This window comes from Nilaparvata lugens, chromosome 2 (genome assembly GCF_014356525.2).
Source record: "Nilaparvata lugens isolate BPH chromosome 2, ASM1435652v1, whole genome shotgun sequence".
Lineage (NCBI taxonomy): Eukaryota > Metazoa > Arthropoda > Insecta > Hemiptera > Delphacidae > Nilaparvata > Nilaparvata lugens.
The window spans coordinates 34,568,570-34,584,683 of NC_052505.1; the positions used below are offsets into that span (position 1 = coordinate 34,568,570).

The following is a 16,114-nucleotide window of genomic DNA, read 5'->3' on the forward strand; positions in this document are numbered from 1 at the left end:
ATCTTTTCAGTTGATATATATTTTTAAGCTCATTTATATTTCCAATTGGAAATTAGTTCGTTAGCTCATTTCTTATTAATCTGGCTTTAATTATTCTTGCTACTTGATGAACTAATTAGATTAACCTTCCAATAAGTTGATGAAAACCTCAGTGTAAATAGTGTATTGGAATATTATAGAAACTCATTGTTCGAATCTCCAATTTCACACAGCTCCACTTGATTATATCCATTCGTGGAGGCGCTGACGGAAATTGTCCATGACGACCCTCAACATTTTGTTGAGGAATTTGTACAATCTCCCGTCGAATAGAAAAGGAGTGACATTGCCGACGTAATTCTAAAGAAATTAACAATATTGTAGATGGAATAATAATGCATTTCTATATAGATTATGATGATACAAATAAAAGTTTTGTTAACAACTTCATCGATTTTTAACAGTTATTTCTAAATCGCCCGATGCACTGCCAGACCTTGTATTAGCACATACCAACGTTAGTAGACACTAACTTTGAGCACATACTACTCCATTGCATGGGCGGAAACGTTAATCATGTGTTTTCAGATAAAGAGTATAAGATTAATATAGTGAAGTGAGTTATCATAGTATGAGTGAAAAGTTCAGGTGTGAAACGAGGGCGACAATTAATGTTGCTTGCAGTCGATTTCAGTAGCAAGCAATTTATTTGGCTATCACAGCGTTGATGAATGACTACACACGACAATGGTAACTTTTCTTTTTGCACCCGATTGGGAGACTGATTGATTTCGACGGAAAAGAAGACAACAATGAAGAAAATGAAGATGGACTTGGATGTTGTAATTACGAGACGATAATGTGGGGCGATGAGACCGGTGCTTGTCTATCGATTGACTCAGTCATTAGTCACTTAGCGCCCCCTTTCAGTCAGTCACTCACTCCCTTCCACAACTTGAAAACAATCCCACCTGGGCCCAGTGCAAATTATCACCCCGCGCTCGCGCCCAATTCCATTCCAGCTTTGATATATTGCCCGCACTCAAATTGTCAGCAACCTGTCATCTCGTCCGCTCTGTTATAATCGTCCGTCGAATTCGCTGCTTTTTTACAAGTACCGTTCAACTAGAGTGATGCCTGCGTGTTTGATTCTTCATTCGACAGAAAAACACACTGTTCATTTTCTACCACTCATACGAAATTTTTAATCATCCGTTATCGCTCATCATCATCGAAACCGTTATCGAACGGTTTTCCCTGAATGCAGGATACGGGATAATCAAACCAAGATTTTCATTTGTATCATAGTTATAGAATATTGATACTTCAAATCCACTTCATTTGATGAAGAAGAAAATAGGATTTTTGGTCAAGTAATGTAGTTCAATTCGTTATAGTCCTAATTTTCAATTGAACAGTTTAGATACAAAATGGAGATTGAACATTATTATTTATTAGTTAAGTTTGAACAAATTTCATTATAAACTTGAAAAAATAAAATGAAGTTTTAGTTCCAGTGATGATTATTCAGGAAGTTTGATGGAAAGAGAATATTCATGCCCCCTTGTAAAATAATTCAGATTTATTTCATGACATCCCAATTTATTTATTTTTATTTATTTACAATGCAAATGACACTAATGTAATAACATTGGAAGATAAAATAATAAGGTAGTCCTTGTGCTATTTTTCTTCCAAATTTATAGGTGACAAAGTCCAAGATAAGGTTAGAAATTCACGTGTACAATTTTTATAAATTTTTGGTCCAAAATAAACATTAAAACTATAAATTTCGAATTTAGGTGGCTTAAATTGATAAATTAATTAGAAATGTTCCACTCAATTACCACTTTCAACGAATAATATTGAGTTACTTGAGAAAATTTGGAACTATTCAAGAAACACAAACTCTTAAACGAGTTCTATATGTTAATAGAATTTCTTCAACTATTCTCGCCATTGTACGTCCGTATTAATTCAATGTTAAAAAGATCACTCACTATGGATGATGATCCACTAACTTGAAAATATTTTATTTGGATATCAAAAGCAAATTTGTTCTCTCCAACGACCAACATATATTTCAGATTCTCAAATTACGGCCAGAATAAAAATTATCGATGAAACTAATTATTGAATACTTCAAGAAATTGACACATGTATGACTAAATGAATCCATAGATCTCGTTATTTATCCATATATTATTTTTCAATGTGCTCGTAGCTATCCTCCAGCTAAAGCTTCTGAGATCCTGAAGTTATCTGAATACTTTAGAAATAGGTAGTTACTTAGAAAACCCATTACGTAATAGGGAGCTACTTAAAATACTGGGAACTATATTTAGGTTCCATTTATAACTTTATTTGGAAATTTCTGTTGAAATTCTTGGGAAGCGGGACTCATTCAAGAACTTTTATGATGAAAATTAGTGGTGGGTTGGTGGTAGCACTTCTTTGAAGCGGATGTTTAATGCGTGTAACTGAGTTTCGGTTAAAATACGATTTGCAAGTTCCCTGAAAGACTCTCATCACACAGAAGAGCCAATTACTATTGTAATGAAAGTCAGGAGTTGAGAGCTACTAACTATAGACTTTATCATTTTAATGATCAAAGGATCGCTTTACATCAAAAAGTTAACTCAGTTACTGATGTCGGATGTGAACGAGGAACAATAAGTATTTCAGACCGCAACAATATAATATTAATCCACTTTGAGCTCACCACATCATTCTCAGAATAATCACTAGTCCATTGTTTACATCAATTACTATGGATTCTTGTACATCATTGGGCTTTCCGTTTGATGACATTGTAGGCCTACTATGAACCAACAATGGCAAATCATTTTGTTATAATAACTCGTGACTGAGATCGGAGATCTGATTCGATATTAATTTGTAACAGTTCATCAAAATAAAATACAGCATGATAAAACAGAGTTCTATGTGACATGATAGATGGAGATTATGTAGCTTTGTTCTATCATTGTAAAAGTCACTATTGCCTCTTGAATATTGACATTGAATCCACAAATTTTATTTTTGAATAGAACTTGAAGGAATTCTCCAATTCTTACTAATTCACCTGTAAAGGGAGTCCATTTACGTAGAAATGTGTATTGTTGATTGTAGATTCCATTAGATTGATAGGATTATAATGTTCTTGATAATTTTCTCTTTTCTGAATATTTTATTTCTTCGCTCACTCAATAAATAATTGAATGAATGAGATGTAAGCATGTTCCTCTCATTCCAATACTGTAGTAGTGCCTTGAACTCTGCGTAAAGAAAGGAGTTATTCTATAGAGGTCGAGTAAATTGGGAAAATGGACAGCATACTAGAAATGTTCCTTGTAACTGAAGACGGCTGAATTAGGTGAACATGAATTTGAAGTAACTGTTGAATTCCTTGGTTATCAAGTTCGATGGTAAGGGAATGAATTGATCAGTAATTGGTAAATCTAAGTTTGTAACCTGCTCTTAAAGATCATCGATATGATTAGCAATGACAACTTTTTCGCGTTGGTTAGAGTGTGAAACGAAATGGTCATTTATATTGTTCAATGATAAGTCAATTTGTGGATTCGATTTCTGTTTGCCAAGCCCGAATTCTTTTATTCCCTGCCAAAGTGATTTAGAGTCTTGTCCATTGTTTGTCATAAATGAGTTCAAGTACCTAATCTTTGAGTTCCGTAATTCCTGTTTAACTCTATTTCTAAGGCTCCTATACTCTATCAAACTTTCCAAGTCAAATGTCTTTTTAAATTTTCTATGTGCTTTGTCTCTACGTCCCATCATCTTAAGTATGTCTTCAGTCATCCACGGTACTCGTCGTTTTCTATTGACCCTCCTTGTCACATAAGGTGCATGTTTGTCATACAAAGTCAAAGTTCAATTCTCGAAAGTCTTGACCATGTCATCAACTGAGGGTAACGCTTCAATTTGATGCCATCGAGTCTGAGCCACATCAGTCAGGAAGGCGGCTTCATCAAAGTTTTTTAAGTCTCTATAAGTGATAATTTTCTGTTCTGGCTTAGGTATCTTATGGGAAAGTACACAGTAGATCAAATCATGTCCAGAAATAGCTGGGACTGGGATTTGGCCTGCTTGAACAAACTCGTTAGGATCACTAACAATGAGAAGGTCAATGAGTGTGTCAGATTCATTAGTATGATGAGTTGGATCGAGAGGTAAAATAGTCATGTTTAGGCATTTGAAAATTGTAGTCAGTTGAAAGTAGTCGAAGTTACGATTTGTCATGTTCAAGTCGGTGTTCATATCCCCCATAACTAGTATACAGTTATAGCAAGGCATAAGAGAAAGCAAGGCATTTTCTAAATCTGTAAAATAACCTATTTTTGGTGGGCGATAACAGATACCATCGAGTAATTTATCAGTACTAGATAAGGATAAATCAAGTAGCATAAACTCTGGTCTGGAACAATACTCTTGTTATATGTGATTAAAACGTTTGTTTTGATACCATCTTTCACATAAATTGCTACACCCCCACAAGCTTTATTTAATCTATAATTCTAGGCTTCAAAAATGAAATACTAGGCTTCAAAAATGATTCGGAAATTCCAATTATATTGAAGTCCTGAAAACGAAAGATTACTCTGAGTTCATCAATGTGGCATCTGAGGGATTGGACGTTAAGGTGAGCAGCCTTGAATAGTTTTTTGAAAGAGTGGAGCTTATTAGCTAGGAACATACCTGCGTCATTATTTCTATTATTGAAATAATCATACCTACTTGAGGGCGAGCGAGCTGACGTGTCAGTGAGAGGCATCAAGCAGCAGACCAACCGTGAACCGACCTCAGAACGACACATGACGGGGAAAATGGGGATGAAACTGATAAAACTTTACCTGAATGAAAAAGTCTCTTGATTCGAGTGCATTCTGTATGCCTTGACAGTTCGGCTCCCTTCACTATTTAAAAACACTAAACACAATAAGATGTGGATGTTGTGATCTGTGGATTTCCGGTGATGAATAATCCCAAATGGTGAATAAGATGAAGATTGAGGAAGAACTGGTAGTGGGAGATCTAGTCCAAGTGGAGATAGAGCAAGTAGGTATCCAGTAGTGGAAGAATCGAATTCAAGTGAAGGTAGAGCGAGAAGGAATCCAGTAGTGGAAGATCAAGTCAAAGTGAAGATTGTGCGAGAAGGAATCCAGTAGTGGAAGATCGAGTCCAAGTGGAGACAGAGAAAGATGAAATCGAGTGGTGGAAAATCGAGTACAAGTGGAGATAGAGCGAAATGGGATCCAGTAAAAACTGCAGAAGAGAAGAAAAAGGCCAGCAGAGGAACGAAAGTTTTTTGAAGAGAGTTATCAATTGAGAAAAGGTACATAATACAACTGATAATGAATAATATTTGCATAAAATGGAAGAGGAATAGTATGATTTAATGTGAGAAAGAATCGAATATCAAATATGGATATTAGTAGAAAGTAATCTGAAAGAGAAAAGGTAGAAAGAGAAATAGAGATAGAAAGAGAAATAAACATTTGAACATGCTGGATAGCTAGTGGAAAAATCACAGGGAAAATAGTGATAATAATAGGGAAGAAGAGAAGAGAAAGAAGGAATATGCACAATTGAGAAGAACTTATCAAAATGAACTATAGAATAAGAAATAGAACATCGTATTGTGGTCTTGAATTAATTAAGATAAGAAAACGAAGAAGAAAAGAAAAAGAAAGAGAAGAAGAGGAAGAAGAGGAAGAAGAGGAAGAAGAAGAAGAAGAAGACGAAGAAGAATGGAAAAGAATAATAATCAAGATCGCAAAAATCACAACAGTTATAATAAATGTAATAATTACAATAATATTCTAGTAATTATGATTACTATAAGACTAAGAAGAGAAATGAGAAAGAAAAATAAGAAGTAGAGGAGACGATTGAGAAAGTGCTTAGGAGTGGGAGGAACAGAAATAATATATGAGGGTGAAAATCAGGGAGAGAGAGAGTGATGAGGAGGAACAGGAGGAAGAGAAAGGGAAGGGGTGAGATGAGAAGAAGAAGAAGAAGAAGAAGAAGAAGAAGAAGAAGAAGGTGGAGTAGATGGAGTTGAAGGTTTGCAGGGGGATGCTGGAGGAGATTATGAAATGAGAGAAAGCAAGAGAAAAATTTGGAGGGGTTGAAGTGGGAAATTGGTATAAGGAGTATAGAAGCAGGATGAGAAACAAATATTGGAGGATTAAGAGTGAGGGAAATAGGAAGAAAAAGAGGAAGGAGATGACAGAGAAAAAATGAGGAGAAGAAGAGAAAAGGGATGCCGTGGGAAGAGTTGTGCAAGGTGGATGAGGAGATTATACTCGACTAGAATCATATCAAATTATTGGAGAAAAGGAAGAATAAGTAGTTTGATGAGAAGGAGGAGCATGAGGAGGGGGAGGAAGAGGATGACAAGGAGTGTATGATGAAGGAGAAGAATGAGATGAGAAAGGGCGAGAATTAAGAGGGCGGAAAGGAGATAGAAAAGGAGGAGGAATAGGAAAAGGAAGTTGATGAAGAGTAGTAGAAATAGGAGGAGGTGGATGAAGAGGTGGACGAGTGTGGAGTGAAGTGCGTGTCATCGGTGTGACCAGGCGTTGGCTGCCCTTGGTGGCTCGACCGTTCACTAGGATGACTAACAAGGTACTTGAGGCGCTCATTAAATATCGCACAAGTGCCGCCCCAAAGCCCCATTCACAGCCCCCAACCCCCTCGCCACTTCGCCATCACAACTGCATCCTACGTGCTACGCTCTCCAAAATATCATTAGCCACTTGACTGGAATTACATGAGCAATTCTCATAATCTTCGTCAGCACGATTGTCGACGTTTGCCAGTGTTTTCCTCTGAAATTTCCGTCCAACAAAAATAGGGGACACTGTGGGGAATATTGGAAGTTTGACTCCCTTCAGAGAATAAGATAGGTTCATAGGTTTCATTGTTGTAGTAATAATAATTGCAGTCATCAACACTATTGCATAGCTTTATTGACTATTGGTTCGAAATTCCTATTAGTGCTGATAAGTTCTGTTATTTTGAGTGATATTTCGATCAATTCATTCATGGAATATATCAATTTTATGAAGTAAATCACGAGTACATACCCGTATTCAGTGTTGATCGTTGGAAGGATCAAGATCTTATTATTTCAAATGGTTGGAGTTTTCAAATCCTAAAATCTTGGTATAACCGTTTCCTATTCCATGCACCCATCAGTCTTCATCTTCTCATCTTCTTACAATCATGCCTAGCCATGAATCGCTTCCAGAGAGCTTAGAACTCGAATCTTGAACTTTTGAGAGCTTGGAATCAAAAGTGTCAACATAACCTACTTTTTTGAAGAAACTGTTCTGCTTGAATAGGAATTATCAATGTCACAAAATAACAACAGTAAAGTTTTCCTCTATAAGAAGAGCCTAAGAATCTTACATTGTTCGAGATCAATGAAGGCTATCACTTCCATACTATAAAAAAGTACAGCCGCAAAGGCCAGCGTTTCTATTTCATAATCTATTACTATTTGCACCGCGACTCAATCAGTAATCAATGACATAATTACATTGAACAGTGCGGTGACGAGAATCGAGCATTTTTGCCCAATTCAAGCCGCAGCGCTTTGATCAGCACAATCGACGACAAATACTGTGTGAATAAGGGTTAATTAGCGGCGCAATAGTCGCCGCCACGGAAGTGCAAGATAGGTTGGGAACGGGAACGGAAACGTGAACCCGTCCCGTTCCAGCTCCCGTTTCGAGATCGGATTGACAAATTAGTGTCGAGCCAAGCAATCAGAGTTAGCCACCGCCACAGTGGCCGGTGAGAAAGACAAATAGAAATATCCCGAGCAGACACTGTTGACAGGACGACACAGTCACACACATTACGGTGATGAAAATCAGGGCCAGGCAGGCCGATGTGTATGTGTGCAGACAAAGCAGTGCCAATTTATCGGCTGGTATCCAAATCGCGAGCGGCGACACTTGTTTGCTCAGGGGGTGGTTAAACCCTCCCCTCTCTCCCGTGCAACCCCTCAGGGGGCTCCATTTCATTATTCGTGACTCGACGACCACCTAACCTACCTTTCCGAAAACAATCGAGTTGATTTGTTGCAGTTGTGAGAACAATGGTGCAATTCTTTGGGTAAAAAGTACGTGGTGTGCGAACTAGTCAGGTAGGGCGTGAGCCCCGGTACAATGGGATGAAACCTTTCCCCTCCCCCTCCATCCTAGGACAGCATTAATTAGAAAGGAAACTTTGACTGTGGTGTCTTGAGTATGCCGACGCCGACCATTGTGTGTGTCTCTGTCCTCCAACTTGTCCTATAACGCGGAAGCGTCTTCTCTCCGATTATTATTAGTCCAATAGTTGGACGATAGTTCGCAGCCGGCTGCTGGCTAATTGCCGCGGATCGTGCGACGTCATGGCCATAACTCACAGATCCTCCCGCTTTGGCTTGAATTGCACTCACACTCTCTAGAAGTCAGCGTCTTTGTCATCAATCTTGTGTTCTAGAATTGTTGTAGAGATGGATGAGGTACAGTGGATCCTAGTAATTCACATGGCTTGTAATTGCTGGGTAGAGGTTTGGCTGTTCACTTTATAAATTTTGTTTTGTGGGTACAATTCTAAAGGATGAATCTTTTGGAATAGAAGCTCTCTATCACTGCCATTCGAATACTTCACTAATAACTATTATTATTGACATCATTCACTGTGATACAGTTTTCTATGAGATGTTTCTGGAAGTCACTGGAAGTCTCGAGTGAAATAAGTAACTACAATGTGAAAACTCTTCCAAACATAGGTAGTAGTATCTTCCCAATAGGTAGTTCCTACAGCCTGACCGTTCCAAAGTATTTTATTGATTATATAAAATTCCATCACATGGAACTATTCACATACTACATTATGGCAGCTTCCAGACCATCAAAATACTTCCACAATTATTAATGGAACAATAAACATGTTATTCACGTTCCAAATTGTTTGGTGAGTGATATTGATAGCTGTGATGAGTTCTGGTCGACGAATTAGCCACCCAACAACATTCAATTTCCTATGGATCGATGCACGCGAATACTTGCAGCGTAAAACTGGCTACAAACAGAATGAAGCGTAGCCTAAACAAGCCAGCCGCCAGCAGCCAGCAGGTAGCAACTAACCATGGCAGCGCGCCCAATCAAAAAGGCTCTTTGTCAACCGACTAAACGCTGCGAAGCACGCCCGAATATCATTGAAATATTCACCGACTACCCTACACTCGAAAGCACTTGCCTGGCATACATGTTTCACTCAACTATTCCTGTGAACCAAATCAAAATCAACAGAGCAAAAGGTATTTGCTTTGAGAAATTGCAGTCTGATGCCATACAAATTCTCTCTATTGCTGCTATATTCATTTGGATGCATCTCAATCCGATCCTGCCGTGACAGATGATTGATGTAGGTACTCTGAGAGCTTTCTACTTACGAGTCAGCTGGAAATGAGATTGACACCAATCATTCTAATGGCCATCCATCAACACCTGTGTGGACTAGGAGAGTGACCTTATTGATATATGAATAGTGAAGGTACGACTGACTACAACTCACAAAATGATAGTTAATCACTCATAGTTGTCACGTACTACATGAAGAGTAGAAAATATAATGAAATTGAGAAGGAATGAATTGATATTGAGATTCACGAGGTTTTCAGATACATCCATCCATAGCCTATTAAAACTATAAACATTTTATTTCGTGAATTGGAACCTCTGATTTGATCCGTCTAATACATTATCAGGAATGACAGGAATTTGTCAAATTATCGAGTCGTGGAAAAAATTATTGAATACAGGAGCAATCTCTTGTTGGTCAGTGATATGTACGTGATCTTACCAATATCGAGAGTTATTATTACAATTTTTCTATTGGAACTTTTTCCTCTAAATTGATTGATCAGGTTCCAGCCGGATTTAGATTTGTTTCTTACATTCTTTATTTTGTTAACATAGAATTCTTTTTTTGCATCAATTACTAATTGGTCATAGTGTTTCTTAACTTTGTTTATGAGTGAAGTGTCGAAGTCAGTGACTGACTGTGCCCTACTTGTTGCGATGTTCAGTAAAATACTCATTTGTTGAATTCCTTTTGTCATCCAGTTTTGTTTCATCTTTCTAGACTTAGCACAGAATACAATATATTATAGAAGTTTTCTCTGGTCTCAGATAAAGCTTTGGTTACTATAAGGGACAATGCATATTATATATGTAGAGGAAAATATCATGAAAAACCTCATACTTTTTATTTGTATCTCCCAAATTGAAAATAAACTATGAATTCCAGTCTACACCTGCCAGAGATGCCTCCAAACTGTTTATATTATCCGTACTGCAATTCCGAAAAGTAACAGTTGCACTGTCTGAAACTCCTGCTTCGCGGCAACGTTTCCCCAATGACAATTCAATACACTGCGCGGTTTGGTCGGAAAGTCATGAATTTATAACATCCACATTTATTTTTGTTAATGTATCACTAGTAATTATGTTGTCAATATTGATTTACTACTATAAGCAGTTATTCAAGCAGGAAACTTTACATTATAAATTAAATCAAATTGATTCATCATGCAGAGGAAAGCCCTACGTTGAGGGGAGTCAAACAGAGAATCAATATTAAAGTTACCTGCACAAATAAACCTGATTTCCATGTTCATCAATAAATTCTCAAAAACATTGGTTAAATTACTGAAAAACAAATTTATGTCACCGTTTGGCGGCCGGTAAACACCGAGCAGAATAAATGTTTTATTTTTTAAATTGAATCTACAACAGGCCGGTTCAATGCAACCCTCAATACTGTACTCATCAACATTAACTTTCAGAATACTCAATGGTTGCTGACTAATATTATGATATATAGAAACCTCTCCCATTTTTTTTCTACAATAACTATCAATAAGGAGCATATTATACAGAGTAGTACAACTCAGCTCACTATCCCTTAGACCATGCTCGGTTAAAATAAGAAAATCTGACTTCTCTGAATCAATGAATATTTCTAACCTATCCAATTTATTGTACAGTGATCTTATATTCTGGTATATAAATTTTAATTTCTCAGACTCCGACTCAGTATTTGTTTGTGCAGACATTTCCTCATCCCTCCATATATCCGGCCGACATTGGTCAGTATCAATATCGGCTAAATAGTCTAGTTTTAATGATATTGGCTCACCTACAACAGTATCCACCTTTTCATAGAGCTCATTCAATATCTTAGCTCCAATGTAGTGCTTCAATAGCCTATTTAAATTGTGCCCATGACGTGTATGGAAACGCTTTCCAAGTCCACTCAACTACAAAACTGTTACGTTGCTAAGATTATCGCAAATTTTTCGCAGCTCAACATTTGCCCACACCACCGATTTATTCACGACCAGCTGGGGAGATCATGCCTATGAGGAATATCAAAGACGAAGACTCTTTTGTGTCGCATTTCTAAAAGTTTCCTACGTAGTACTGTTATGAATGATTTGGCCTAATTTTTTGCAATATCATTACCCCCTGCCAGAAAAACTGCTGCATCTTGTGGACCCATTTCAGAGCAATCACTCACACACCCATCTGTTACATTCCTGAAACAAGCCCCAGGCTTTAGGGTGCCCATGACATCACAATTATCAACCTTATTCTGCATAAGAATATCGACTACTTTCCTTCCTTGACTATCCATGAAGAGTTTAATACGCATTTTGAGACTCTTGTTTATTGGCTTGGACGAATTAGGAACACTACGACAATCATCTCGAAAATTAAAATTTGAAATAGAAATGTGATCAGATATTTGACCTACTCTCTCTAAATTTTGTGGTTGGAAAATAGTTTGATCACTTTCTATAAATTTACAGTGTAATTCATCATAGAGCATTCCATATATATCTGTATCATTTTTTCATTAAATACATAATTTCTAAGAGCCCGATTTTCTGCCTCTAAAGCCTCAATCGAGATTGACAAAGACCCAATACGCTCAGTTAAGCTCTCAATATTATGTTTCAATGTTCTGATTTATCACATCTAGTTTGTCTAGATTAACATATTTTTCAATAAAAATATCAATGCAGAATTCCGTATTTACACTTTCTTCAGTTAATAGATGATACTTCTCTTCCATAGTCTTTAATTTGTTCTCCAGTTTCATAATATATTTCCTGTTGTGATCATTATTATCTGGTTTGTCACAGTTCCTTAGCAGCATATGCATGATTTTTTTAATAGAATATTCTGATGTGTCATGAATGAATGGTATAGAAGCAATTTGAGTTCGTTTTGTCCATACTTCCAGATCGGTAAATGTAGGCAATGTGAGTATGTTTTCATCGACAAATTCATAGTCAGTTCAGAGTATTCTCGAAATAATTGTATCTGTTATTGAAAATCAGGTAAATACTTAGCTTACTTAGCTTATACTTAGCTTACTGTCTCCAGTAGTTTTCAAGTGAAGTTTCACAGGCTTTCTCGAGACACTGATTCAACAAACGATGGTTCTAGAATACATGTATATTCAAGATAAGACTGGAAGGGAATGTTGGATAAAACGAGAAACCGCAGCCGCTATTTTTCCTGCGATGTGATTCTTCACTCTTGTCGCTCGTATTTATTACAGCAGAGAATCAGTAGAGTAACCGGTCCGGAAAATTGAGGATAAATTCGGAGCGACGATGAGCAATTACCAGGCGGTAATGAGTGCCTTGTTTACATCGCAAGATAAACTCGAGACAGAAGGCGGCCAGGATTCTCTCTCAAGAGACAAAATAAATGGCCTGAAAGATAAAAAAGCGCGCCAGCTAAATATTTTGTCAACAAGGGGTGTGGAGAAATGCTTCTCGTTCTCGTAGACAGATGTAATGTCAGAGGTAGCGGTGTAAAATACAATTTCTAAAACTGAAGAAGAGTAAAGTGAAAAATGGATGCTGGTGCTGGGAAAGCTGGGAAAGAACTGGGAACTGACAAGCGACAAGATAGAGCGGGAATCTTGCGAGAGAAACAGAATGGTAACCAATTTTACACGCGTCATAGCGGCAAACGGCTTCCCCTCCTCCTTTCCCACCCTCATATTTCCCCCTTCTCAACACTTTTCCATCTTGCTACTCACATGCACACCAATGTGTGTCACACGTCTCCCGCGGCATTTTATAATTTGAATTCACCCCTTTCGATTACATTCCCCAAGTTCCCTCATTTCCTTTATAAGCTCATCATCGAATATCAATTACCCAATCATTACAAAAAATTATATTTTTTTAAATAAGTTTTCGGTTCTCATCCAATCAGAGCTAATTTTCAACTTTTTGTAGAATGATTATTAAACTATCCAATTGCAAAATAAACGGGGCAGGTAAGGTCATTTCTGATACACACCATAGCAACGCCTCAGGGATCTAAAAGTATTTTCGATTGATTCTCGTCCAAATTACATCATCTCATTAATGTTCATGCTCATTATTTGATAATAATGAACAGACATTGATTGCCTGTGTTCAATAATTTGAATTTTGGTTTCTGAATGAGATCTGAAGGTCTGTTAGCTTGATTTGCAATCTTGATTTATGAATCAATTGTTTTGATAGAATATTGATCGTTGATGTGAAATTGGATACGCAAAAAACCTCAACCTTTTTTCTATGAATATCTCTTCTACCTTGAAAATTGATTCATCAATTCAATATACAATTATTGTCTGATTCAATATTATTATGTTCGATTATTTAATTGGAATTCAAATAAATACTATTACCATCTTTTAAGTGATTGATTGAAAAGAGTTTCTGCATTTCTACAATTTTCCAATTCATCCCAACATACTTTTCTCCAAAAGTCTTATCTATCAGACTGACAATATACTGACAATCGATTTCTAGACAATATTGAACTTGTCTTCCTACTGATACGATAATCCAATTCATAAAGAACAATAATTTAAAATACGGAGGAGAGTAAAAGCTCAAGGAATGCGCAATCTCATCTTTTCCAGATCTAAGAATAAGATGGTAATGGAGAAGAAGAAGAAGGAGAAGAAGAAGAAGAAGAAGAAGAAGAAGAAGAAGAAGAAGAAGAGAAGAGAAGAAGAAGAAGAAGAAGAAGAGAAGAAGAGAAGAAGAAGAAGAAGAAGAAGAAGAAGAAGAAGAAGAAGAAGAAGAAGAAGAAGAAGAAGAAGAAGAAGAAAGGGTGATAGTGTCTTGCAACATCAGTCAAGCAAGAGAAGACCTCGAGTTGCGCGATATGACAGGGGTTGTTAATTACAGTAGCCTTCTGTGGATGCGCTTCCTGTCCGGTGTGGCACTATAATGCAAAACGTGCCTACAATAAGCAAACACCTCGGCAGCTGCTGCTGCTGCTGCTGCTTCGACAGAAGGGAGCAGGCTGTGGATCGGGCAGCACCAGCAACTAGAAAGCAGCCATTCTTCAAAGGCCTCTCCAATAATGATTTCTATCGAGATTCTCAGAATCAATTCTCTAGATCTACAGGATGGATCTTCAGGTCAGATAGTCATCTGAGAAGTTTCTAACTCAATTATGGTGGTAACTACTCTAGTGAAATAAAGCAGGTGTTAGTGTCTTTTTTGGTCATTTTGTAATGGAACATAAATAACTTTGTTGTAATTCAGACACTGTGTTACTTGTAAATATTTGAAAAACACTTACTTTACTTGGATTATTTAGGAATGCATTTTACTTCTGAGAAGGAGCTCCATCAGCCTCAGCCTCAGGCTCCAAGAAACATATGTAGCACGGTGTCTGAACTACAACAAAGTTATTATAATTATAGAGATTCGTCATGGAAAGCAGCATCAAAGGAACATAAATATTTCACTATTCAATTAAATTTGCGTTCAGACTTAAGCGCCACGAACACGTGCATTTCCCCTTCATCAGCTGATTATATCTGTATCTGTACAGAGACAGTGAGATACATATATAATAAGCATAGATCAGCTGTTGAAAAGTGGAATGAGCGTGTTCGTGGCGCTTAAATCTGCACGTAGCTTAAGATGAACGACTACTTGTATATAGGTACTATTAATGCTCCTCTATCTTGTATTTGTATTCTTTATCTTAATCAACAGAATATAATTATTTCTAAATGATTTAAGATTGTATTTTATAAACTCACAATTCCCAAGTAGGCTACTTCTTATCTAACAACTTACAAGCATTTTTACCATTTTTAGTTGACTGTTGATTTGTGTTTTGCAGTACCTCCGAACATCGACGACTCGCTGAGTAGTTCAGATGTGATCGTGCGTGAGGCAGCCAACGTGACTCTCACATGCCACGCGTCTGGGTCGCCCACGCCGAGCATCAAGTGGAAGCGTGACGATGGCACCAAAATTGCACTCAACAAATCTCTTTCAGGTCAGAATTCACAAAAATGCTATCAAAATTATTATTAAACGTTTTTATTGTATCTTTGAGATGTTTACAATGCAATCTCGAATCTACTTCATCAATGAATGTGAAATATTGCTCACATTCCATCTCATGAGTGATTTTAAATTTCAATTACATACTTTATTTACGGAGACGAGCACGAACATTTCTACTGACTGATTCAAAAATCCCCCAATCTCATAACGTCTCTCAAAACTCCTCATTCAATACACCCAGAGCAACATCAGCATAAGTTTGTCTCCAATACCGCTGAACACAAGAGTGTACTCAACAATTTCAATAAAGGAGACTGCGAAAACGTTCTGAAGATGGCAATTAGTCGAGCCAGACAGAAACAACAATGTTTGTAGGTTTGTTGTTGTCGTTGCAAGAGCGAGTTAATTGCTTGGATTATCCTGTTGGCTGTGAGTGGGTGAAAGACCGCAAGCTTACTCTGTCTCACTCCCCATCATCTCCTCTCCTGAATCAATGTTGTGAGCGAATTCAAAGCTACAGCCGCGTGGAAAGAGTCAGTCAGCAGTCAGAAGACTCTTTGAAGCGTGACTTCAACTTTAACCAATCAACTATAACCTCTCCAACAGCAGTGAAACGCTCTGTCGAGTTGTCAACTGGCTAGATTGACGCTCAATGAAACTGTACCTGTTGCTGATATTGGAAGACGATTATCTAATTTTATTACTAGCTGGCCCGGCGAA

At 37.3% G+C, this 16,114-nt stretch overlaps 1 protein-coding gene across 2 annotated transcripts in view; it reads left to right on the forward strand.

The window, feature by feature from the left end:
- LOC111054892 (lachesin) overlaps positions 1-16,114 on the forward strand; it is a 172,576-nt gene that overhangs the window by 120,869 nt on the left and 35,593 nt on the right. For both annotated transcript variants that reach the window (XM_039421078.1, XM_039421079.1), the window contains exon 4: positions 15,225-15,383. In XM_039421078.1, coding sequence (XP_039277012.1) covers positions 15,225-15,383 — 159 coding nt within the window. The remainder of the gene's footprint in view (positions 1-15,224; positions 15,384-16,114) is intronic.